This window comes from Mesocricetus auratus, unplaced genomic scaffold, assembly GCF_017639785.1.
Source record: "Mesocricetus auratus isolate SY011 unplaced genomic scaffold, BCM_Maur_2.0 Super-Scaffold_100707, whole genome shotgun sequence".
In the NCBI taxonomy this organism is placed as follows: domain Eukaryota; kingdom Metazoa; phylum Chordata; class Mammalia; order Rodentia; family Cricetidae; genus Mesocricetus; species Mesocricetus auratus.
In genome coordinates this window covers 10,621,466-10,649,320 of record NW_024429269.1, presented here as the reverse complement: position 1 = coordinate 10,649,320, position 27,855 = coordinate 10,621,466, and the positions used below count along the sequence as shown (strand labels likewise).

At 39.9% G+C, this 27,855-nt stretch overlaps 1 protein-coding gene across 2 annotated transcripts in view; it reads right to left on the bottom strand.

Moving 5' to 3' along the window:
• Xpo4 (exportin 4) overlaps positions 1-25,682 on the bottom strand; it is an 83,128-nt gene extending 57,446 nt beyond the window's left edge. The window contains exons 1-4 of one of the 2 annotated variants that reach the window (XM_040740594.1): positions 25,513-25,682; positions 16,917-17,022; positions 11,659-11,800; positions 6,970-7,108 (exon numbers count right to left, since the gene is read on the bottom strand). In XM_040740594.1, coding sequence (XP_040596528.1) covers positions 6,970-7,108; positions 11,659-11,800; positions 16,917-17,022; positions 25,513-25,581 — 456 coding nt within the window. In that variant the 5' untranslated portion in view covers positions 25,582-25,682. Of the gene's footprint in view, positions 1-6,969; positions 7,109-11,658; positions 11,801-11,910; positions 12,066-16,916; positions 17,029-25,512 lie in introns of those variants that run through there. The other variant, XM_040740595.1, reaches the window with a different exon arrangement.
• Between the last annotated feature and the right edge of the window lie 2,173 nt (positions 25,683-27,855).

The following is a 27,855-nucleotide window of genomic DNA, read 5'->3' as shown; positions in this document are numbered from 1 at the left end:
GCTAACAAGTTACATACCTTATACTCCTTTTAAAACAAAAGAGTAATCTTTAAGTAAAAACTCTTATATTTCACTACATCACTTAGAAACAAAATATACATGAAGATAATTATACACTATGCAGATATCAAATGCTATTTTGAGCTACACCTAAAACCGTCAGTTTTCAAAGAACTAAATTCAGTATGGTATTTTCAAATACTAAAAACACCCAAGAATTCCATCTCTCATTAATTTGAAAATCTTGTATGGATATGAGATTAGCATCAGAAACTCCAATTATACTACACTATTCTAACTAAAGGATGCTAAATGAATAAACTCATTCCTTGGAGAAAGTGAATTAAGGACTGATTATAAAGGAACAAAGCAAAGTACCCTGCTATATATCAACAAGACAAGCATTTCAAGAATGTGTAAGACTCTCGATTCCTATGTTTACTCACTTTCAAAACGTAACTGACAATTAAACCCCCTTACCATGAAGTCATCCTCATTGTACTGAAACAACGACAACAGGAAAGCAAAGCAAAAAAAAGCAGCACCAAGGAGATTTCCCAAGTCAGAAGTAAGAAGTGTCAACCCTGCCTGGGAGAAAGCACCAACTTTGGGTCTCACCACTGGAGAAAGTTCCTGTCTGCTTGCTGCAGGCATGCAGTGCTCAGGGGACACAAGTGCAGTGCCTTTTACTCCCCCTTCAACGACCAGCACTTTCAAGTGCTGTCCTTGCCCTTTGTCAGTCACGGACAGACAGCATTCTATACTACAGACAGTGATTCTGATACTCAAGAGGGTCAAAACAAAGGCTGTCCTTAGGAATTTCAGTGAAATCTGATTAAAAACTGAGAAACAGGAGGTTTTCATACTAAAGAGGGATTTGACCAAAACCAAAGGCACAAATTTTCAGAGTTTTAAGAGGTTATCATAAAAATGCTTCATTTATCTAAGATCATAAAATAAGTGCGTATCTGTTACTTTCTAAATCCAACAAAAACATTTAAAAAAAAAACTTATACCCTGTACATTTTTCTAAGAGAAGCCCTTTTATATCAATTTTATGACAATAAATGACTACTTGGAAGCCATTCAAGAAAAAAGGCCTTAGGTCCTTTGACAAAGGGCTATCAGCTCTCCATGCTTGCTGATTTATGTCTGCTTCACAGGTTCCCTCAAGTGGCCTTTGTGGTAGTCTACGGTTCACTGTGGGTCAGGGCTGCTGGCAACATAACAACCACCAGCAGGCAGTTCTTTATTGATCATGCTCATTTGCAAATTTAGAAAGTAAGTGACAAAATCTATTTGCTGGTATCTGAGATGAATCCTTAGGGATACAAGAAGTCTACTGTGTAGACCATGGAAACGGAAAAATGTAAATTCAAACAGTCTGTTTCCCATTTAACTGGAGGCAAGGCACTTAATTTATCATGCCGATAAAGTCTCATCTACTCTCTGCAGTACCTAATCCAGTTACCCGGGGTTCAAATTAAATGATGTGTTGTAAGTACTATGTAAATGCAGCAATTAGAATAAGATAGAATTAAGGTAATATTACTTTGATTATCATAAAACTGGCTTGGTTTAGTCCCACTTCTTGACTGTCATCTAGTTCTATCACATTAGAAATGCTGGCTGGAGAGATGGCTCAGAGGTTAAGAGCACTGGTTGCTCTTCCAGAGAACCTGGGTTCAATTCCCAGCACCTACATAGCAGCTCAGAACTATCTGTAATTCCAGTTCTAGAGGGCCTGACATCTTCATAGAGACATTCATGCAGGCAAAACACCAATGCACATAAAAATAAATAAAACTTAAAAAAATAGAAATGCAAGAAAATTATCACTTAGAAATAGAAGAGGATCATTAAATATTGCTTGTATCAATGAATCTTCAGTTACTTGTATTGACGAAGTAGAAAATAAATACATGTTTCCTAATGTTTTTTGTAAAAGATTAATTTTTATGTATATGAATGCTTGCATGCATGTATGTAACCAGGAGAAGGCATCAGATCTCTTGGATTAGGAAGCTACCATGTAGGTGTTTGGAACCAAACCCAGATCCTCTACAAGAGTAAGTGCTATTAACCACTGAGTAATCCCTCCTAAGTCCCACTCCCATTTTTGCTGTTTATAAATTTAGATCAATAAAGCAAATAGAAGACAGTGCAATAAGGTCTCAATCTTACAAAAAGAAGTGTTCATGAGCTGAGAATGTAGTCAGTTGGTAGAGTGCTCACCTAGTATGCATGAAGCCCTGGTTTTGATCGCAGGTATTATATAGAACTGAGTGTTGGTAGTACATGGCTGCAATTTTGGAGAGATAGAGACAGTAGGATCAGAAATCTGAGATATCCATGGCTATATCCCAAATTTTTAGGTCATTCTGAGATACATGACACCCTCTCTCAAAGGGAAACTGTCTCCATATTATTATAGCTTTCCATTGAAATACTGGAAATTCAAAAGTTTATTCACTGGCTGACAATTTAAAAAACTCTGTCTTCATGTTAAAATTCTTAAAATATCATTCACATTTCTCATCAAAGCCATTCATTTCATGCTGATGGGGAAAAAAAACCCTCAAAGACAACTTGCCTTCCTAGTTCACAAGCACAAAACACAACCCCAGCTGACAAAATAGAATGCTCTTGTTCCGAAGAGGACTGTCTCTTATAATAGCCTGGCTCTGGCCTCAGGATCTTTATTACCAAGAATAAACTGTATGAAAGGTTGCCACACTATATAGCAGACTCCAGCTGCTCTTCTAAGAAAACATCAATGAGACTTTGCGATAAGGGAGATTAACTTGGCTATCACATCCAGGGGCGGTCTTGGGTAGACAAGCGAGTTTCTCACCCACTTCTGCCCAACATGAAAAACAGGAAGAAAGGAGGCTTAAATGCTGCATTAACCATCTTTCAAAATGATTTAACATAGGCTTAGCTTATTATTTCCAAAGGAAGTAAGGCAAACATGAAATAGATTAAAAATTTAGTTTCTATGTCAGCCTAAAAAATAACCTAAGCTACTTTTTTAAGGAGAGCTTCTCTATCTGTCTCAAACAAGTACTGACAGTAGGCCTGACAGTTTCCAACTGAGATGAACTAACCACAGTATCCATCACAACCATGAGTAGGACAGTCTGCTCACAAAGATGAGAATGAAATAACATAGTCTTAACTGTATACATGCCAACAATTCACCAAGGCACATGGAGAGCTATACCATCTAAGAAGTGCTCCTTAGAAAAGGTTTTATGTCCTGCTCTAGTTTATCTTATTTTTAGATAACTGCATTTCTTTCTTTCTTTCTTTCTTTCTTTCTTTCTTTCTTTCTTTCTTTCTTTTTGGTTTTTCAAAACAGGGTTTCTCTGTATTGCTTTGGAGCCTGTCCTGGAACTCACTCTGTAGACCAGGCTAGCCTCGAACTCACAGAGATCCTCCTGCCTCTGACTCCTGAGTGCTGGGATTTAAGGTGTGTGCCACCATCATCAGGCCAGATAACTGTATTCTAATGACAAAGAAAGAGTGTGGATTTGAGTGGCTGGGAGGATATAGGAGAAATTGAAGGAGGGGAAATCATAATCAGAATACACTGTATGAAAAAAATCTATTTTCAATAAAAAATAAGAATAATTTCTTTAAAAGGCTTTATGAAGGCTGAAGAGCTATATCTTTACAGCAATAAAGCAAGGCACTATGCTTAAATGTCATCTCCTAATGTTTTACATGTTTATGAAACTTTCCATATAAAGCATTTAAGGGAAATCTAAGGAGTGAGCAATCATATTTTTCAAACACACAATAATTAGCTTTCACTAGCAGATAACTGTGTTCTGTACCTCAACACTTAGAGAATAGTTAGTTACATAGTGTGGATTATTAGAGCTTATGCTCCCAAGATCTGAAAAGAAAGGCTGGGAGGCTGCTAGGAAGATGTTATAAAAACTCACTGCATAAGTAGCCTCTGGGATGACATTCGGACACCTGGTTTACACACTAAGGAACTAATGCCCAGAGAGTTTACAATATTTATTTGTCCCTGTTAAGGAGATAGCAATTGACAGGGCTGTAACTAAGTATGAATAAAAAAACAAAATCAGTGCTCTACAATTGCTAATTGTCCCAAAACCCATGTAAACATGTCTATGAGACTAGTACAAGGGATAGACAACTAACACCAACATTTTGAAGGAAAGCAGCCAAGCTACAGATTCTGGGCAGTGTAGGTCCGTGACACTGCCATTCTACAGGTGGTAAGAGGGGAACTGAGTTATCTGACTCAACAGCTCCTGAGCTCAACTCTTTCTTAATCCACTGAAAACCATTAAATAGGGTCAGCTGGAGGGCTCAGGTGACAAAGGCACTTGCCATCAAACCTGGCATGGGTTCCACCCTTGAAAACCACGGATGAAGTAAAGAACCAACTCCCAAAAGTTGTCCTTTAACCACACATGCCCTTTTACACACACATGTACATACATACAATAGCCAATGAAAGAGTTTAAAGAAGCCATCAGATGATTTCTATTATTGGCATCTCTTTATAAATCACTAAAACCACTATATGAAGGTTCCTGGCTACTGACTGTTTCAGCACGCTACTTTCCTACAAAGCTCTACCCCGTCTTCTGAGGTTAGTCATGCCTCTGAGACTAAAGAAGCCTTAAATTCTTGAACCATTCCCACAAATTCTTCACCATCCACGAGGAAGATACATTAAAACATGTCACTGGTCTGCAACCTCATTTATTGGACCCACTGGAATGAGTTGGTTTCACACCACTCTGCAAGGATAAGCACAAATCGCAATGTGTGCTTTTCACTCACCACATAAGTAGAGAATTTTTGTTTGCAGAGACAAGGTTTCTCTGAATAGCCTTAGCTGTCCTGAAACTCTCAGTAGACCAGGCTGGCCTCATGTGCTGCCTCTGTCTCCCAAGTGCTGGGATTAATGGGCTGTGACACCAACACCACCTGGCTGTTTTTTGTTTGCTTTAATATAGAGAATTTTTTTGTTTTTTAAATTTAATGTTTAATGTAGCTAGCAAACTCATTTCATCCTATCACTGAAAACGGTTCTACTTCCAACAGACTGAACTGTTAAATACTATAGAATTCCTTAAACCTGTTACTTAGAAATTTTACTTCAAAAAGAAAATTTTCTTGCATATGGTGGCACATGCCTTCAATCCTAGGACACAGGAGACTAAAGAAAATGTTCAGGAGTTCAAGGTCAGTCTGCTACACAGTGAGTTCCAGACTAGCCAGTAACACAGAAGACTCTTGACTCAAGAACTGTATGTATGAGGCATGGGGGGCGGGGACAGGGTATGGATGTGTGGTGGTGTCTGTTTTGACTACTTCAAGAACACCAAGGATATTAAATTTATCCAAATGTATGTACTGTGAATACTGCAAAATGTTCCCAAGCCGCACAGTCTGTTCTAGTACTTGCAGGATACAGCTATTTCAGTGGTTCAAACAAGTCTAACTACCAAGTTGCCATGAACTACTTTTTGTGTTACACCAAATCTACCCAAGGGGAAAGAAGAAGAAAAAAAAAAACCACAAAAACCCCAGTTCCCATCAGGTGCTCATTCCTAAGAGAGGCAGAACAGAACGATTTACCTGTGTGTATTCTCCCAGTGTTGGAGAGACAAGCAGGAGGGCAAGGGCAAGCTGCAGAATCCTGCAATAAAGCCCCAGCTGGAAAAACCAACAAACTAACCAAGGGAGCATTAGCCACAGTCTCAATGTCATAGTTCCACTCTAATCCTGACCAACTGCAACAAGCCAGACTATCAAAATGCAACGAGATGCCCCAAAGCAAAATCTAAAAGGGGGGGCAGTAACTCAACTCAGGACATCTAGGATAGTGACCATCGAGCTGCACACACAATCATTACCAAGAAAGGGAACAGTGCCAAGTCCATGCAAGTGATCTGATCATCATTCTAAAGCTGTTCTAACACCAGCACAGATCTACACCAGAAACAGAGACAGCCTGCTATACACGAGACTGGCATGTGGCTCAGGAGCACTGCACTTGCCGGGAATGTGCATGGGTCTGGGTTCAACTCCCACCATGACAAATAAGTGCCATACCTTGTATGGAAGAGTCCCCAAAGAATTGTATAGCCTCACATAGATAGTTCTCAAATAATTCAAGATAATAAATTGTGATAGTTAAAAAAACTACCAAGAATATTTAAAGATTTGACACTTAAAAATCAGAATCACCAGGCACTACCAACTTCAGCTCTATAGGGATCATTCCAAGGATCAGAGCTGGCCTGTAATACCAACTCCTGTTTCTCCAGTCTCTGGAAAAATTACTACAACCAGACATTTCCTAAATATCAACAAGATGGGGAAGTCATGCTCCTTGAAGTAATTTGATGAAGAACAATGGCCTGACATCTGCTGACCTGACAGAACCATCTGAAGTCACAGTGTATTAATGATTTTTACTATGCCAAATACCATTTGTATTTAACTCAACCATTTCTATAATTATTGGCAAGTACCAGTGCTCATTAAAACTGAGGGTGGGAAAATGTTCAATAGAAATGATTAAGATTATGAAAAAACAAGTGTGGTGGCATATGCCTTTAATTCCAGAACTCAGGAGACAGAGGGAGAAAAGCATATCTCAGATTTCCTGGCTAGCGAGGGCTACATACTAAGCCCAAGTCTCCCCAACCACAGAAAAAAGAATATCATGGTATATTAACTCATCATGTTTTACAATCAATTATGAGCACAATGGCAACACAGAAAAACAGACTCAAATGAAAAGGCTAAATATACTTTATCTGTATTACACATATTTAAAGATCAGAAGAAATGTTTGAACAAATAAAACTGCTTGGCACATTAATTTGCATGCCTTTCTTTTTATACTATTATTAACCAGAATAGTATTTTGTGATAGGCAAAATGAAAATTATTTATAGTTAGCATACTTACCACAGTGGGATTGCCACTACTTATCAATTGGCCGACTTCATGAAAAATGCTTTTGCAGTCAATTGACTTATCTAGTGATCCTCTTTTCACAATTACTGCTACTGCTAATAGAATCTGTTCCCGAACATACTTTTGGAGGCTGCAAAACATAAAAATTGTGAAAAATTTTATCTATATCTACCAGAAGCTACTAATAATGCCACCTACACTTGAGAGCAGTATAATCCACTAAGTTATATAGAGACTTACAGACCTGCTTAGCTCTGTTACTTTCTGGCTATGTCACCCTGGGAAACCCAGCAAACAGTCTTGGCTTTCTCTTCTTCAAAATGGAGATCGTCAGGAAATGTTGTAAAACCTAATGTTCCACCCTAATCTAAGCTACATAGTCAATTTCAGGATTGTGCTATACCACAAACAAGACCCTGTTTCAAAAAGGCAAACAACAGCAACAACAACAAAAAAAAAGCAACATGTTCTGCCCTAGGATTGTGTCCACTACACACATTCTAGATGCTTTAGGCAGTGTCCAATACATGCTGAGTCAGTTCTTGTTGAATACATAAGGTGGGGGTGTTACTAAGGTAATTCTGACTCAATATTCATCTCCAACTAGCAGTATCTCAATCCTTACTGTTTAATGAGAAAAGGCAAATTCCAGCTCTCCAAGAGTTGTATAGAAGATAGGTGTCACCTGAGTGACAGTACAAACACCATTCCAGCCAAGGCATTCTGGAAAGCCTATTGACCACAAGGGCACAGAAACTTAAATGCCTTTTTGGAACCCCCTCTTAAAGGTCTGGCTACAAAAACACAAACCTTGTAATATAACATCTCAAATGTCATAAAGATGTGCCCTTGTAACCTTGGGACAAGTCACTCCCTTACCATGGCCAACAAGACCAACCCTAGCTTTCCTGGAAGAATTCCTACGTCCTGTTGTCCCAAGTAATTATTAATAATGCTTACTTTTACTTTCAAAGGTGTCCCACTTTGAATACCTTTGGAAGCAGAGTTATACATACAGTCGTGAGCTTTTAAGTCTGTGACAGCCAAGTACCTGCTCCGCTCTGACCTCACTCTTCTCACACTCAGACAGCAGACATATGGAACTCCTCAGTTCCTGGCTCCACACTTATACTTCCAGGCCTATCCAAGTCTATCCCCTCTGCCAAAACTGTGATGTCACTTTGGCTCCCAAGGCACCAGCATGTGGCATGACTTAGCTGTTACTACTAAACTCAACCACCTACTCTAAGAACATTAATGTATGTAAAACTCAGGATTTGCCATATAGAAGGCATTTTCTGAACATTTATTTTCAAGCATGTGTCCCTACATCAAGACTAAAGTCAAAATATTCTTACAAAATACAGATTTGAGCTGGGGGTGGTAGCACATGCCTTTAATACCAGCATTCAGGAGGCAGAGGCTATTGGACCTTTGGGTGTGAACCTAGTCTACACAGCAAGTTCCAGGCCAGCCAGAACTTCACAGTGAGACCCTGCCTAAAAGGAAAACAAAAAACAAAACAAAACAACAAAAACAAAAACAAAAAAAAAACCTCTACCGGCAAGAATTAGGAAATAATAGAAAATTAAAACATTTACTCAGGGGCTGGAGAAATGGCTCAGAGATTAAGAGTACTGCCTGCTCTTCCAGTGGTCCTGAGTTCAATTCCTAGCAACCACATGATGGTACACAACTATCTGTAATGAGATCTGGTGCCCTCTTCTGGCCTGCAGGCATACATGCGGGCAGAGCACTGTATACATCATAAATAAAATAAATCTTTAAAAAAAACCATTTACTCAGGTTTTTTTTTTAAGATTTATTTATTTATTACATATCCAGTGTTCTGCCTACATGCCTTAGGTTTGGTTCCCAGCACCTAAACAGTGGCTCACAAGCACCTGTAACTCCAGCTCTCTTCTGAATGTTTGGGGCACCAGGCATGCACATGGTGGGCATACACATGTGCAGAAAAATACCCATACACAGCAGCTGGAGAGATGGCTTGGCAACCAAGAGCACTTACTGCTCTTCTCAAGAACATGGGTTCAGCTCCCAGCACACACATGGTGGCTTACAATCACCTATCACTCCAGTTCTAGGGAATCAGACACCTTCTTCTGACCTCAACAGGCACAGATATACATGCAAGCAAGAAGCCTCATAAAGTAAAATAAATATATCTAATAAAGTACTCATGCACATAGAATTTTTAATTTAAAAAAGGCATGATAACTGAATATAACATCTAATTTGTAGTTAAATCCTAGACTAAAAAACAAACAATGTATTTTACCTAACTACAGAAAGCAACGAGCCAAAGAGACAGACTGCATATTAGTAAGAAAAATAACCTATGGTGGGAAGATAAACCTAACATTAGTAAAATAACTAAGGAACTCAGAATATACAGTCAGGATGATATTAAGTAATAACATGACAATTAGGTCTAAAGTATTGACAGTGTGGTCTCAGGAGAGACACTCAAGTATTTAAGATGAAAGCATTGCAGTGTGCATGGCAATTTGCTCAAATGTGACAAACTGTTAACTGAATTGCCCAGAGTGGTGGCACATGCCTTTAATCCCAGCACTCAGCAGGCAGATCTCTGTGAGTTCAAGTACATCCAAGGCTACCCAGCAAAATTCTGTCATGAAAAGCCAATATATAAATGTATACTGAGCTTCTACCAGGATAGGGATTTATACGTGTTCATTGTGCTGTTGTGTCATCTTTCCTGAAAGTTTAAAGACGTTTTCAAACTAGTGTAGGGAGAAGGCAGTCCTTACCCAGCATACACAAGATTTTGGTTCTATCTCCAGACACCGTACACACAGCACTAACCCACAGTTGGGGGGAAAAAGTGAACTATTTCAACATAGAACCTTTTGTAATCAACTCTAAAATAGCTTCTAAACTAATCAGAATGATTTAAGAATGGTATTAATTTGGATAGCACAAGAAAGTACATATACAATCGAGGAATATCTCTCCCACAATACATCTACCCCAGCTCTACAGAGTTCTAGCTTTCATGGAATGGAATGGGAAACGCTGTCAAGGAGGTCAAAAGTTCTACTGTGACACTGACTGCTTAAGAAAAACCACCCTGTGACTCAACCATATGAAAAATATCATTAAATCACTGTTCTATAAAAGTAAAAACAGAATAAAACCCCAGAAAAATAAAGACAATACCTACACCTAGGAGCAGGGTGTCACAAAGCCTGCTCTTCAGACACAGTGGCCTAAATAAAGCTACTAATTGCATACAAATACTTCTTTTCTTTTTTTCTCTTCTCCCAGTTTTTAATGGCAGTCTCATATTGTAGGCCAGTCTGGCTTTGAACTTAAAGTATCCCTTCTGCCTTTGCCTTCGAAATGCTGAAATTAGAGGTAAGATGTACTGTTCCTAGCTTTAAGGTGGCACACACTTTTAATCCCAGGGTTTAGAAGGTTGAGGCAGGTGGATCTCTATGAGTTCGAAGCCAGTTACCACTTAGTCTTTAGAGCCAAGTTTCAGGAGACACTCCAAAGATACAGAGTAACTCTTGAAAAACAAAACAAAACAAAAACACCTGAGCTATATATATATACCCAGTCCCTACTTTTTTTAAAGTCTTGCTACAGATAACCATAGACCTTCATGTTTAATTCCTTTTATTATATAAATACAAATGCAAAGATTTCTCTCAACTTCTCTTTAACCATAAAAATACATTATCAGTCCAGTCATGGTGGTACATGCTAATCCCAGCACTCAGGAGGCAGACAGAGGCAGGTGGATCTCTGTGATTTTAAGGCCAGCCTGGTCTACAGAGTGAGTTCCAGGATAGCCAGGACTGTTTCACAGAGAAATCCTGTCTCAGGGGAAAGAAAAAAAAATAGAAGAAGAAAATTTATTTCAAATTATTTTGCCAGGATAAAGATCAAAATGACCATCATTTTTAGTAAAATATAGCAAAAAATTTGTTCTTGTATGGAATTGACACATTCATTTTGCCTCATTCCTGAAAGCTTATCTTTTTAAATGAACAGTTTAGTGCCTTTTCTTCTAAAATATTTTCTATACACATATATATGTATCATTTGGCCTTTTGGTGGCTTAATTTCTTCCTTCTCCTCTCTGAGGATGTGCAGCTAGCTACATCTTATAATACTTAATCCACCTTAAACTTAGTCCATTCCTAAGCATATTAAAAGAAATAAAACATCCTACCACCCATCTAAGAACAAGTAAGTGTAAGTTTTGACAGTCAAAAGTCAAAAATTATAATCAAATTCTTCAAAACTCAACAATGGTATTTTCTTTAGTATCAGAAACCTAAGTAAAAGTTATGATCTTCATCAAGTATCAAAGCAAGCTATAAGCCGGGCGTTGGTGGCGCACGCCTTTAATCCCAGCACTTGGGAGGCAGAGGCAGGCGGATCTCTGTGAGTTGGAGGCCATCCTGGTCTACAAAGCGAGTTCCAGGAGAGCCTCCAAAACAATACAGAGAAACCCTGTCTCGAAAAAAACAAAAACAAAACAAAACAAAAGCAAGCTATAATGTACGTGAATTTCCAAGATATGAGCCCTAGCACAGAGCTTGCCCACAAACATCACCATTAAAAAGAAGGGATCTCTAAAAGGACAGATCATAGAGGTATTTTAGCAGTGTCACCCCGTGTACTTACTTAGGTCTTTGCAAGACATAGGTTAGGAGGAATGTTCTCAGTGACTCGATGCTACCTTTTTCCAAGAGAACCCACTCTCGGACAACTGCTTCCATTATGGCTGTGGCAGCTTGAAAAAGGACATAGTCCACTTTACTGGTTTCTGGAGAGAAAATTAAAAGCTCTCTTTAAACACTAGTTCATATTACCTTGTATATTTTGCATTCATTAATTTTAAGACAGAACTTTTCAGACAAGGAATAAGATGGTTACCTGTTCTGTTTTTAATCCAGTGACCTTGCTCTAGCACCACAAAGAGGTTAGTTCCTCTCAGAAGACACCTCAGGCAGGTGGCAGCTAATCACCGATCACAATTTTCACAAACTTTCCTCACCTCTCTTCAACTGTTACTTCCAAAGCATGAAGAACTAAAAAATAACACAGCTTTAAAAAGTAAAAATAAAAATATGAAGCAATCAGAAAGTGTACTAAGAGATTCTCACCCTGTGCAATACTGGAACGTTTATTGGAAAAATAACTTATTAAACTGGTCTTTGAACATTACTATTTGTGATGAGCCATGCTGCCAAAATATCGCAGCTTTTAAGTAAGCCTTCAGCAGGATGACCCACCTCAATAGCAAGTTCAGAAATAAACAACCACATGGAAGTTCTTTGCCTCAAATGGTCAAGTACAGTGAGCCCCATTTACACAAGGTGAGAAGTCCTCCTTACTTTTCTGATTGCAGTACTGATTAAAATGAGTAATCCCAAGACTACACCTATTAGAAAGACCCAGCCTATCTGGCAAAGTCAGAGGAGCTGAGCTAAAACCTGAACCAGGGAAAAAATAGAAAATTAACACACTTAAATATTTATGTTAATTTTCTATTTTTTCTGTTAGTGTATACTGCTACAGTTTCCAAAAAGCATTATTAAAAAGGAAAAACAGTCAAAATGAAGTCAAGAAAAAGCAGAAATTCTCTGAAGGTCTAAAAAATAACCACATGAAACTCTTCAAGTCTGAGTAAATTACAGATTATGTACCAAGACCACTGGGTGTAAGTATCTGAAAGTCACAAGAAATAAACTCTAGGCTTAGAATTGTGCCTTCTAGAACTCAGAAGACAGCAAGTACAGACTCTGTTTTCTAACTCAAGCTCAGGTCATTAAAAATGTTACATGTTCTTAATACATTAACTATGAAAATATGGGAGAAAAGGTGTACCCTGTCTAAGAGTGTCATTGTAGCCACGAGGTTTGAATACAGCAAAAGTAGAAAGAACCAATCAGGGTCTTTGTTTCTATATTTTGATTAGTCTTTGCTACTTTAATATGAATTGACTGAGATGATTAGAAGTTACAAAAATTTAGAAACTTTAAAATACAATAAATGACTAATTAATAAATTAATAATTCTGAAAACATGATCTCATTATTTAAAAAAAATTTAACTTTCCAAGAGTGAGGGTAGATTTTATTCTAAGATTCAAACAATTTTAGTCAGAAACAGGTTCTATCTCCCTTAAGAAGATACATGACTGGGTCTGATAAAGGTAAATACTCTCATTAGAGAGTTCTTTGAGTCCATCTACAATGAAATCCTTAACTACAGATCTTAACAGAGGATAAAATAGGAAAGTCTCACATAAAGAAACAGCAAAGATGACAATCTTTCAGCTGCAGCAACTGACGCTCTAACAGAGCGGAAACGTGAAGTAACACTAAACCATGCTAAAGCACATGCCACCAAAGGCAAGGCCAAGTAGGCACTTTGATTAGTCATGAGCCTTTAAACACCCTTATTTAAACCATTCCTCTACCCTACTCTTCTGACATTTGAAAGTTTTCAAGAGACACTTTGTAACTTTTCTTCAACACCTACCTCTACACGGCAGGAAATAAGGTTGTCTCTAACTAAGAAGAGAAATCCTAAAAGAGAAAGCTAAGTTCCAAATTGAAAAGTAGGACTTTTCTGAAGAGTATTGCATTTTCTGATCAACACTACTACTAGCCTCCAAAGAGTGTATTTACACACAGCATACATGTGTAAGAGGCGCTAGAAAGTGCTCTGCACGCTGGCCAGTACTCACTTCCAGAGCTTCTGCATACACCCAAGTCTCAGTCTCACTCTTCCATGAAGATGACTGACATTGCAAGATCTTCCTGTTTAACTCACAACTTAGCTAGAATGCCTTACATTCCTTGAGGAAGAGCCGCTGCTGGCTACACAGTGCTATGATAAACTACTTGAGGTTACTTTGCAGAGTGCCTTCTTTGCTACCACAGTAACTGCAATAATTATGGAACTATAAATCATTCTGTGGTGGGAGTGTTTAAGACAGAATTTCTTTCTGTAACAGCGCTGGATGGCCTTGAACTCACAGAGATCCACCTGTGTCTTCCTGTGTTCTAAAAAAGCAAGTCTACTATAGAAGATCAGCCCCTGCAGTATGACCTGAAAGGTTTCTGCTCAAACCATACACTGTAAAACTCTGAAGGCCAGCTCTTCTAGCACAATGCCGCCTACACCTACTGAATAATAGTAAAGTCTCAGTTGAGAGATGATAAAATTGGCAGCTTTTCCAAAGACAATTTTCCAAATACAGAACTTAAGTTTCCTAGCCCAATTAGATATTCTGGTTTGCTTCACTTTGTGCCGGCTGCCTAAGATAAGCAAATGGAATCCATTTCTCCCTGAGAAGGTAAAGGAGTGCTACAGAGGTTCCTCCAGAAGTGGTAAGCCAATCCCCAATCCCTCCTATTTCCTGTTTATTTCTTGAGCAAGAATTATACTCAGGCTTGTTTGTTTTTAAAAGAAACATTTAACCCTAAAAAACTAGTAAGTTCCTAAGTGCCAAAGATGTCTTAGGTGATACAGTCTAAAAGTTCACTTGTGAGGAAATACACAAGATGCATTATATACATACATGTGCACACAGAGACAGAGGCATATACACACAGGCACAGGCCACGCACACACGCACACGCACACACACACACACACACACACACACACACACACACAAGCAAAGAAAGAAAAAACTAAAAGGGAAACAAAAGGATAGGAAAAGGAAATGAGGAAAATTAAGAAACACATAAAACTGAAGCCAGAAGTAAAGGAAGAGTTTTAAGAGGACAGAAAAGGGAAGCATCAAAGAGAAAAATTTCCCCTTTATCAGAATATATTTCCCAGACATTCTATAAAATGACATATAATCCCTAAATAAGAATGTGAAAATTCTGAGTTGTGATTGACTGCCACTTGTATGAGAAGTCTTCTTAGAGGAATTTGCCCTTCTGTGCTGGTGGCAACTGAGTAAGGGGTTAAAAAAGATTTTTGGTAAAGTTTAGATGCAAACATTATGTAACCAAGGGCTTTGCAGTACATTAATGCTGTATCCCATCTTTTAAGTAGTTAACAGGTGAACCAAGCTGACTTTTGAAAGCACAACTAGAAGTAGTGATACTGCTCTGTACAGCGTGTCCAGACAAGCTCAGCACTTATGGAAGCCACCGTACATCATAAATATATACGCTCTCAAACAAGAGTGCTATAGGAAAACAAGCGCTAATAAAATGCTTACAACTTAATCAACAATGACAGCTGTATTCAACAGAAAGTCAGATGAAATGCTGGGGAACCCTAGACCAGGCAGGTGAGGTATCTGCCATGAAACTCAAACTTCAAATTTTAGGTTAACAGTTAACACAACGAACGAACGGTCTCTCAAATCTGTTGATTTGAAATAATTTTAGGCTAATGTTTTAGTTCTTTATATTTAACATTAATTAAATATACTGTATAAGCAAAAGAACAAATTTCTTAATAACAGAAACAAATCCATTCAAGTAAAAAACTCAACCACCATAAAATGGTCTCACTTTGTACTGAAAAGACAACTATTACAACTACTGCTCTAAGGTAAGATCTCCTGAATGAGACCGCCACCTTCCTACTGTTACTAGCTTTTGCCAGCCAAAACAGCCATGTATTTCAGATGGTCTTCAAAACAAAACAAACCCCAAACCCTAGTAAATAATGTGGCTATGTTTACTTTATTGTACATACAATGCTTTTTTATGACAACATAGGCATCTCCCAAAACCTTAAGATAACCATGCCCATGAAGGTAAATGGTGTCATTATTTTCATTTCACAGATGGCAGAGGTCCAGAGATGCTGAACTCTTCAAAGTTGACAATGTGCAGCAGGCACCACTGGCACCCAGATGTCATAGTGCAACAGAATTCTTTCCACTACAACCCAAGACTTTATAAGCCCTGACATGTAAAACATTTTAGAAGAGATGACCATCATTATAGCTTATTTCTATATAGAAACCAGAGTACTGGTAACAGATAAACCCTACCAAAATCACAAGAATAAACAGTCAGATGTCTAGCTCCTAACAAGTAATCCATTTTGTAGCAATAAATGGACTCAAAGTTTTTAAGAACCTTAAGTATGAGCAACATGAAAGATACCTCCAACTAAGCAAAAAGGCCAACAGTAATCAGGTTATAAAATAAAAACAAGTTTGGGTCACGGTGGCACATGCCTTTAATCCCAGTACTTGGTAGGCAAAGGCAAAAGGATCTCGGTGAATTCCAGGCCAGGCTGGTCTTTAAAGTTCCAGGACAGAGAAACCCTGCCTCAAAAAACCCAAATAAGCAAATAAATAAATAAAAGGAAGTCTCCCTTTTTATTATTATCAAAAAGTATGGAAGAGGCAAATGGCAACATCATACACAACTCTTAGAAAATGCCATCTTGGATGAGAAAACTATCATCCCTAGAGTTGTTTACAAGAGACCATTTCTGTATGTGTTAGACATAAGAACTCATAAAATAATTTGATAAAGTACAAACTACTGCTTTAGTTACTTATATTGATAACCTTCCCAAAAGTGACTAATTTGACTAAGGAAGTTGAATATGAACCAGTTTCTAAAAAGAAAAACTGGAAAGCAACTAAGAGAGAGAAAATAAATAACCTTAATTGTTAAACTAGTGTTAGGGAACTTAATTACAATTCCAGTAACAGCATACCATCTGAAAACAGAAAAAAACAAAACACTGGATGATTCTTCTTCCTAAGCTTCCTTTCTGGTTGCACCTTTAAATCCACACCAACTGCAATGGGAAAATCATTAGGAAAAGTGACTAACTGCACAAACCTGCCTGCATTAAAAGGATTTATAACAACATTCAAGACCAAAAAAAAAAAAAAAAAAACCAGCTGATTATGCCAAAATATTTTTAAAGAGAAAACTTACCCAAAATATGCCTGCAAACTGCGAATGGTGATTTGGACTTCCTAAATGATAGGAATATGTGCTCTGCATGCTGGCGTTGTTCATTACTGACCATGGAAGGTGGTGCCTTTAGATAAAACAAAGACAGAGCAACCGAATGAGAAAGCACGTACAACATCAACCCTTTTACCCACCATGGAGAAAAACCTTTCACTTTGAGAGTGGGAAAGGGAAATCTTTTTTTGTTTGTTTGTTTAAGTTTTTAAGGAACTACAGTACAGAACTTCAAAATAAACATATAAAATACAGTTTCAGGAAGAAACAAAGAAACAAGCTTTGCCTCCAAAATGTTTAAAGCGGATTACAACCTAGAAAAGGAGTTACTTAACTATACCATTTTTAAAAAGATAGGTAACCTCATCAGCCTTTCTTCAAGTTCTACCACTCAGACAAACTGAATGAACTTCCAATGCCAAAACTCCAGTACTGAGGAAATTGAATACAAGTTATTAAAAATCTGTAAATGTTGAAAGTCTAGAATTCATAGAACACTGTATAAATTCTCTGAATACTAAATTCAATCAGTCAAAAGCAAGATATCTACTTTACCAAAACAACTCCTGAAGTCTGCCCAGATTTTTTAATTCCCTTTTGGTGCAATAACCTGTCTTCCATTGCTGTTTCTCTGCTGAATCAGACTTAGCTAAAATGCATATTCCCATCACATGGTTGAATTATCCTCTGATATAAGTAAGGGGAGGGGAAGAGATCGGAAATAACAGTTTCTTGTTCTACAATCTACCCGGATCATATAATGAAAGGCTATCACACCGGGTGTGGTGGTGCACACCTTGAAGGGGGACAAAGGCAGGTAGATTTAAGTTTGAAGCCAGCCTGATCTATAGTGCAAGTTCCAGGCCAGCCAAGGATACATATTGGCACAGTGAGACAATATCTCAAAAAAAAAAAAAAAGAAAGAAAGAAAAAGAAAAAAGAGAAAGAAAAAAGAGATCTTAATTTTAGCAATACCAAAGAATCTTAAAGATGTAAACACATCTTTCAAATAAGCCATGTAAGTATTATGTATTATCAGTCTCTAAACACTGTGACACTCTAGCCCAGGGAATTCCTGGAGCTAGTTAAAGTCAGTGCACATTACTCCTAAGTTTACAGCACCCTCTACAGTTCTCCAGTGGGAAAAGACCCTTTCTATTAAAGAACTTGAGTTTAATTAGGTTTTAGTAAAAAAAAATACTGGAGCAATTAGCTACGTTAGAAGTTTCTGTCCTTTTATCTGCAAACTCTCTACTCTCATCAGGAGAAGAGATTTAGTTGTGTTTTCCAAGGTTTCTGTCAGTAAAACTGCATGTTAGTAAACACCACCCACTCACAAAGCTGTGTACACAAATCAACACTGGGTTAACTAGGCAATCTCTGGATAATTTTTCCTCTCATGGATAATATACACACAATAAAATCACCAGGTCAACATATGTGGCAGGGCAGAATATACTTTAGATCTCTAAATCTAGAACTATGAATTCTTTCTTGAAAGAAAGCTGTTGTTCTGTGTGCTTGTGGTCCCAGGTAATTACCAGGCTGAGGCAGAAAGATTAAAATGATTTGGCAACGATTTCCAAATAGCAAATTATCTCCATCAGTAAATTCCAAGAAGCCTGTGGAGATAGCTCCATGGGTAAGAGCACTTGCTATGCAAGCACGGGAACCTGAGTTCAAATCCCCAGCATCCATGAAATATTAGGCACAGCTATGTTTATTGTAACTTCAGTCTGGGGGGTGGGTAAAGGATGGGAGACAAGTCCTAGGAGCTCCCCAATCAGCCAGTCTAGCTGAACCAGTGAGCTTCAGGTTCAGCATCTCAAGGTAACAAGGCAGAAAACAATGGAAGACACCAATTAGACAAGGGGATGTTTTACATGGCCTATAAAGGTCAGTAAAGAATGGAAACAAGGAGGCCTTTGGCAGCTTTTTATTTTTTCGCATCAGCAACAACAGCAAAATCTCATACTTCACAAGTGGAAGCAATAGGAGATAGTGGTAGAGATGATAAGCAGAGCAATCTCAGATTCTCAGTAAAATAAAGACCTGGATAGAAGAGAACTGAATGTCTTCCTATGAATCCAGGCTATCACAAGACACAGAGCTCACAAAATCCAATACAAAAGACTGATGTTTGGGTCTCAACTTCACCATCCTACCAGTACAGACAAGCAGTTGTCTGTTTACAAAATTGGTAAACAGCAAGTGACTAAAAGCCAGAAGAATCCAAAACTAGAATTCTGGAAGAGTATTTACTGATGAAGAGGTTAAATGACATGCTTTGTTTTTTTTTTTTTTCAGTATGCTGAATATATATGGGGGTTCAAAGTCTTTGAACAGCTTCTATTCAAGATACATTCGACAAGGGCTATAGCTTAGCACAATTGCAGAGCTAGTACTACTTACATGATTCTACAAGACAAGACAGGAGCTAACCAATCACAGAGTTCATAACCCTGCATCCATCAGTTCATCCTAATGGCCTCCACTACCATGCTGCTAAGCCTTTCTTCAGCTTACAAATTCCAATCCCCATTCTACAGACCGTCAGCTCTTTCTCTAGGAAGCAATGAGTGTTCTAAACTGTCAGTAATAGTCATAAAGGTATAATCATAAACTTGTCAGATAGAATGCTAAATATTAGCTCATTAATCCCAGGAATATCCTTGTAGGAATTATTTCCCCTTTTAAATGGAGAAACCAAGATTCAGAAATTGTTAAATTGTTAAACCCTGAAGACAGCCAAGTCAGTAAGAATCATAACCAGAATGTGACCTCAAGTACATATGACATTAGGGGTTATCCTAGAGGTAAACAGTGAGGAGTCCTTCCTCCCAGATAACTAGCAGAAAATATTAACTAACATTCTTGGTTTACTATGCATATCATTACTTATATAGGTCATGAAAGACAGCAATAAAGTCAGACTGAATAATAAAACATGCAGAAAACCACACTGTAAGAATAGAAGAGAAAACATGGTTTGAATTATACTATAAAGACCTAATTAACACCGTCTTAACTTTTTTAATAGATGGTTTCATGCTCTAAATACAAAATGACAGATATGCCACCCAAACACACAAATATTAGAAGCCTTTGACTCGATCAGTGAGTATTTCAATAAGAATTTGTTCAACTTTCAGTTTTCCCTTTACATTTTCTTGAACCTTTAACTCTTACAACTGTTCTTATTAAACTTCAAACTACTCTTATAGGACAATACATTTTGATACTTTACATTTATATTATCCCAGCACCCAAGAATCAGAGGCAGATGATTCTCTTTGAGTTCTAGGTCAGCCTGGTCTACATAGATAGACCTCCCAGCATTAGGGAGCAGAGGAAGGCAGATCTTTATGTGTTTGACACCAGTCTGATAGCGAGCCTCTCTCTCAAAACACAATAAAAACTAAGTAATTAAATAAATAATAAATGTGCTTATCCATGTTTCATGTTGCTCTTCAAGAAGCTCTCAAAAACAAAACAAAACAAAAAGTAGTTCTCCAGATGGCCTTTCAAGCTCCTTATTACATATTCCAAAGTTGTCCTACCAACTATGTCTCCCTCTCAGACCATTCTTCTCAGACAGACTTTCTCCCAGAAACAACCTTATTCTTACTTTCAGGTTTAAAAAATAAAGTGACTATATACCAAGAACCAAGTTTGGCAATACATGAGACCATATCTAAAAGCCTTCCAAGATGCTGAACTCTCCATGTGTCCATCTTTGCTAAGTCTCCCTTCATATTCTACTACCTTCTCCAATCCATTGCAAAACATTCCTCACAACTCTCTTGATTGGTGTCCTCCCCCACCACACACAGCCTCAGGAATTTCCTCATCTCTCCTCCTCCCTCTTAGCTTAATTTTTTTCCTGATTGCAGACAGTGCTACACTATCTCATAACCCCTTTACACAGCCTATACCTCGCTTTGATGACAAGAACGGGATATACAATCTGAGAAGTCTGGCTTCTAATCCCATCTCAGCAGCATAGTCAAAGGGAAATCTCAAAGAGATACTTATTTGAATTCCAGGTTCCCAATGGCAGTGAGAAGTCAATGACATAAGACCTACACTTAAAAGTGAGCATACAGTTCTCTCAAAAGCAAACAATAATACAACCCTGCTAAAATCTCAGCAAGATTTATTGGGCTGTGCAGTCCTAATCATATGAAAAAGGCCAAAAGCTTGTCAAACCAGACGCACACTTATGAAAGAATGGTTAAAATTTAAAAACAGCACTAGAGTAAAGATTTTTAGCAAACACCACACTCTGAAACAAAAGAAAAACATGCAGAAAGAATCCCCGTGAAGACACCATGCATGACCTAAGTAAGACACACCGGTGAGGAAAGGTCATACTGGCCAGGATGCTAGTGCAGCAATAAATAGCTAGATAGCCTACACATTCATACAATGTAATAAATTCACTTTATACATAGGAAAACTTGAGACTTAAAAATGAAGGCATCTAGAATCACTACACCAACACTGATACTAACTCCAGACTTTAATCCCAGCACTTAGGTGACACAGGAAGGTGGATCTCTCTCTGAGTTCAAGGTGAGCCTGGTCTATGTAAAGAGTTCTAAGACAGCCAGGACCATGCAGAGAGACCAGTCTTTAAAATTAAAAAAAAAAAGGTGGGGAGGGTCCCTTGGTTATTCTCATGATTATTCCTTCCTAACATATTTTGTTTGTTTTCTGCTTTATTTTGGTCTTTAGTTTTTTTTGTTTGTTTGTTTTGATTTTTTGAGACAGGTTATCTCTGTGTAGCTCTGGCTGTCCTGGAATTCACTCTGTAGACAGGGTGGTCTTGAACTCACAGAGCTCCACCTGCCTCGGCCTCCCAGGTGCTGGGATTAAACTTGTGAGCCATCTCAGCTCATAAATCAGTGTGCATGCTTTTCTAATACTAGAGAAGTTGCACATGGAAACTCAGCAAACAGTTACCTCTGAAGAGTGGTCGGAAGAGGTGCTTAGAGGACTTGCGATTGCCCCAGACCACACACTTCTATATAGCCTGAGTGGTTACTGCTCAGAAAGATATTGCTGGACTGTTTTAAATCAGATAATATTCATAGTATATGTCATTTAAGTAAAAATAAATCAATAAAAAGGAAAAGCCATAGGTTATTATGTTGTAAAAGCCAGTGGAAAAGGTCAAAGGATATTTAAACTGATATACTGATTACATAAGGGGGAAATAGGCCGGGCCGTGGTGGCACACGCCTTTAATCCCCACACTCGGGAGGCAGAGGCAGGCGGATCTCTGTGAGTTCAAGGCCGGGCTGGTCCAACAGCCTCCAAAACAATACAGAGAAACCCTGTCTCGTAAAACCAAAAAAAAAAAAAGGGGGGGGAATGGGGTGGGAAATATTGTGTATTGACTTACTTTAAAAAAATGCATTCTGCTATTATTTGTAATAAAATATGCATCTTCAACATCAAGCTTTCATGTCTACATTTAGGTAACCTGATTAAATCTGACATTAGGAAAACATTCAATGAAGAGAATGATAGCATGGAGTATTGTTGGCTTTACTCTCTAAAATATCTACCACCCTCTAAAAAAATTTAAATTCCTCAAACAAAAGTAACAACCTATATTGGGGGACTGGAAGGTGAGCAGAATTAGGGTACATGATGTGAAATTCCAAAAGAATCAATAAAACTATGTAAAAACCTGAATCTTTTTGAAAAATGAATTTGGGAAGCTCACTTAAATACTTCTCCAGGCAGGCAAGGTGGTACATACATATAATCCCAGCATTCAGGAGGCAGAGGCAGGAAGACAGAAAATCCAAGGTCAGTGTTAACTATACAGCAAGTTCCAGAACAGGCTCTGTGTCAAAATAAATCCATTTTTTCTGTTTGCTGTGGTGGTGCACACCTTTAATCTCAGTACTTGGTGGCAGAAGCAGGACAGCCTGATCTACACAGAGTTCCAAGCTAGCCAAGGCTACAAAGTGAGACCCTGTTTCAAAACAAAACTTATTCCCATTTCTACAATGTTTTCAGAATAGACAACTTTACTTGTATACATCATGACTAATTTACAATTGCCCTTCTAGCTCATCTACCTTCAAATTCATTTTCCAGCAAACAACTTCATGGTCTTGAATTAAGCAGTATTAACAGAAAACATCTCCTATTAATACCTTATATACAGATATCATTCCTTATGCCAAGATTTATAAAATTTACAAATACCTATCTTGTGTGTACTCACAAATGTACCATTGATACCCTGCTGGAACTCAGGGTAGAGTCAGTTTTCTCCTACCATGTGGCTTCTGGGGATCAAACTCAGGTCTGCGGCTTGGTGGCAAGAGCCTTTACCCAGTGGTCCATCTCATCAGCCCTCTTTACCTGTTACCCTGTAGGTCCAAAACTTTGGCACTTTGTTCACCTTAAAAGGGCTGATTATATGTACCACTACAGAAATAATTGATATGCTGATTTTGAAAAACACTTTGAATAATAAAAAAAAGTTTGGAAAAATGTGAGGAATGTAGCTCATGCCTGTGATCCAGCATTCTGAAGGGTGATGCAGGACCATCAGAAGGTCAAGGCCAGCATGGGCTACATACACAATGAGTTCTAACCTAGCCTATGCTGCAGAGTAAAGAGGTCAGAATTCTGAAATGGGTGTCTGGTGAACTGAGTTACGGTCAATCTCACCACTAATTTCCTGTGATCTACTGCTCTGAATCTCAGTTGCTCAACAGTACAAAGATGCCACAGGGATTCATAACACAGAACCCAAACTCCAGCAAACAAGAGAATATTAGTACTGTTTTCTAGCTTACCTACAAACAGTTGATAAAAACAGCCTTGCCAGGAAAGACAAAGGATGCCTTGCCAAGCACAAATACTACATTCCATCAGGCCAATGATGAACATCATCAAGTAACCTATGAATTTAAATACTAGAACCCTGTTGTGTTGTTTAGTCAAAAATTCAGTAAAAAAAGCAATACCCTTATCTCCTTGGAAAATTCCGGGTATTTCAGGCATGCTGTATTTGGGGATTTTGGTAAGCTTTTATTAAGTTTTTAATCCATTATCTTTTAAAGATGTATTTATTGTATGTGTTTCTATCTGCAAGGCCTGTGTAGGTCAGAAGAGGTCATCGATCTCCTGGAAGTGGAGTCAAGGATCGTTGTGAATCACCACGTGTGTTCTCACCAGGGTCCTCTGCTTTAGCAACAAGTGCTCTTAGCACCTGAGCCACCTCTCCAGCCCCTCTTCTCACCGTCTAAAAGCTAAAGCATCTGGTATTGTGTGTGAAGACATAACTTGATGGATGGTACCAATAAGGACACCAGAATTGGTCCAAATATTATTTTTGAATGTTATAACATTGTTTTATTTAATTATGTGTTTATGTCCATGTGTGGGTATATGCATGTTAGTGCAAGTGCCCCTGGAAGTGGAGTTACAAGTGGCTGGAACCAGCTGATACAGGAGCCGGTTTGGAACCCACTCAGGTCCTCTAGAAGAGCATCATGTGCTCCACTCGGCCAGCTCTCCAGGCCCTAGCGAAACTATTCTTAAATATGATAATGATTCTCCAACACACTTCTCACTAACCTAAAAGTAAAAAAGTCCAGAGTAAGAAAAAAAAATCTGGCTGCATTCAATTCTTAGAAAGCCTAAATCATTTCAAGTAATAAAATAGACCTGTAAATTTCAATGAAAAGAATGATCTACAAACTCAGTCGTCATAATTTAAAGAAAAAAATGCAAGTAAGAAACCAAGCTGAGGCAGCAAACATAAAACACACAGTTTACTGAGTAACCTGAAAGCAGTTTATCCTTACTTTTGCTCCGGGTGAAGAATACTGTTTATAATCCCGACGCTTCCTGCTCAAACACCACATCAAACTATTTAGTAGTTGTTGTAAAACATAAGTTAACGAGTACCACAGAGCCAGCTTTCCAAAACTCGAAACGCACACGGAGCTCGGTCCTGGACCAAATTTTGCCTCAACGACCTTGGTCCTAAACTGGCCTCCCTCCTTCCTGCCGCTCCGTCCACGTGCCGGCTGCGGTTACCCGGGGCTGCCCGCATGTCAGGCAAAGAGCTAGGGGTCCCGACGCACGAGGGAGTCGCTAACAGCACCCAGACCACGCCATCTCTCCCCTAATAGTATCAACTCCTCAGCGTCAAGCACGCAGTCCCAAGACCGTACCCATTCCCAAGTCCTGCGGGCTTCACCCCAAGCTCCCTCCCCGTGCCTTGCTCTGCTACCCAGTCTGCCCAGGGCGAAACAGCGTGAAACAGGAGGCACAGGAAACAAACTCTCCATCCTACACCCCAAAGCCAGGCTGAGGAGTAGGGCGGCCGGGTAAGGGGACAGCTCTGGAAAGTAGGGGACCAAGGCAGGAGGAAAGTAGGATGGAGAATCCTGCGCCACGCCACCACCACTTCAGGGTTCATCCCAAGGCCCTCCCCGGCCGCCAACCCCGAGGACAGCAGGCCTGACGCGGTAGCGCCAGCCGGAGTCCCACGGATCCTGCGGTTCCCGGGGCCCGGCGTTCTCACCATCAGAACTTTGGCCGCGTTCTCCAGCTGAGCGATCACTTCTGGGGGCCCCAGCGCCGCCGCCATCATGGTCTCTCTTCAATGACGCGCCATGCGCTGCATTATGGGAGCAGGCGCCGCGGCCGGCCAATCGCCGCCGCGACCCCGGCGCCTCTCGCGCCTCCGGGGCCGTCGCAGCCGCCGTCGGCGTCGCGCCCTCAGCGGCCTGACGGGACCGCCGAGTCCTGAGCAGCCGGGAGCAGACAAGCGTGAGCCCGGTCGCGGCGCTGGGGTGAGGGCGGCGGCAGCCGGCACCGGACGAGGCCGGGCGGTTGGCTCTGTCAGCCGCGGCCGGGCATCCCGCGCGGCTCTGGCTCTGCGCATGCGTGGTCCGCTGCGCGCCGGTCGCGCGTGGGTGCGGGGCCGGGTACCGGTGTCCAGCCCGTGCGGCCCCTGCTTCTCCCTCGCGTAGGCTCTCCAGCGTGGAGCAGGAGCTCTACCGATGCTCTCCTAAAAGTGCACCTACGCCCAGAATTCATGCGTCTCCTGCTCCTGCTGTGAGGAGGGAGCATCCGACGATAAAATACTTGAATTTTTTCTTTCTTTCTTTCATTTATTTATCTGTTTATTTATTCCTCGAGACAGGGTTCCTCTGTGTAGTCCCGGAACCCGCTCTGTAGACCAGGCTGGCCTCGAACTCACAGAGACTCTCCTGCCTCTGCCTCCCGCCCCTTTCCCCGGAGCCGCGAAACTGCACCGCGATCTTCAATCCGGTTCTTTAGGGGTTTCGTTGTTGTTGTTTTTTAACTTTTGTTTTCTAAGTCTGTGTCCAGGCATGTTATCCTGATATTAGTTCAGTGTTCATAAGGTTGCCTGGCTGAAGTACTTCGCATTGTTTTGAACTGAGCTGACATCTCCCATCTCCTTTTCCTTTTCCTAAATCTGCTACCGAGTGGGGCCACATCCATGTTTATGAGTTCCTTCTGTTGAAGCCTTCTGATTTTATCATGTGCCTTTTCTCTTTCTTATCTTTTTTTTGGGGGGGTTGTCTTGGCAACAGAATTGTATTTTTTTAATGATTTAGTTATTTTTATGTGGCTTGGTGTTTCGCTTGCATGTATGTCTGTGTGAAGGTGTCAGATCCCCTGGAACCGGAGTTACAGGCAGTTGGGAGCTGCCGTGTGGGTGCTGGGAACTGAACCCAGGTCCTCTGGAAGAGCAGCACCACTGAGCCATCTCCCACCCCACCCCTTTTTAGAGACAGGATTTCTCTATGTAGCCCTGGCTGACTGTCCAGAAACTTCCTATGTAGACCAGGCTGGCCTCAAACTCACAAAGATCCACCTGCCTCTGCCTCCCCAGTGCTGGGAATAAAGTCGTATGCCACCATGCCCAGCCGATTTTTTTTTCTTGAAATTGACATCTCTACTGTTTTTAAGAAAGTAAATTAATGAGATGTTTTATTGCTTGAGAAATAAAGGAAGTGCCTTTCCCTTCATTAGCAGATGGCAAAGTTAGCCAAAATGCTGTTGATGACTGTCTTTCCTGGTAAGAATTGTGTGAACCTGGGCCATCCCACAGCTTGAAGTGCAAGCTGAGGACGGACATCCACAGCAGATGGCGAGAACGTACTCTGTCCAGTTCCGGCCTCTGCACCCTGTCTGCATTCACAAAACCGTAACAGACACTGTGCTGCTTAAACTGTCAGCTTGACCCGAATCTAGACTTAGCTGGGAAGAGGGGATCCCAACTGAAGTATTGCCACCCCAGAGTTTTCCTGTGGGCAAGTCTGTGGGGCATTTTCCTGATTAATGATTGATGTGAGAGGACCCAACCCATTGTGGTTGATCGTGCGTTATCATCCCCTTAAATACCAGTATTTTTGTATTATATATATATATATATACATATATATGTATAATTTGTTTTATGTGTATAGGAATTTTGCCTGTATTTGTGTCTGTGCACTTGGTGCATTGGTGGTCTATGGAGGCCAGAAGATGGCGTCGGATCCCCTGGAACTGAAGTTATAGATAGTTCTGAGCCACAAGGTGGGTGCTGGAATCTAACCCACCGGTTCCTCTCTCCAGCCCTGCCCACTGAGTGCACTTAGCGCGGCTCCTTGGAAAGTTGACTGGTCTTGCCGACTTGATCTTGACAGGAAATGATCGCTGCAGAGTTCATGGCTGCAACGCCATGCCATGTCCATTAGATGGCATCTCACAGCACTCTGATCGTCTGACTCTTACGTTCCTGGATGCTTCCTAAACCTTGAGGACAGGGCTTGATAGAGGTGTCCCATTTAGAACTGAGCACTCCGTAGACACTTTAACCAGTTAGGAGTCTGCACCATTGCTGACTCGT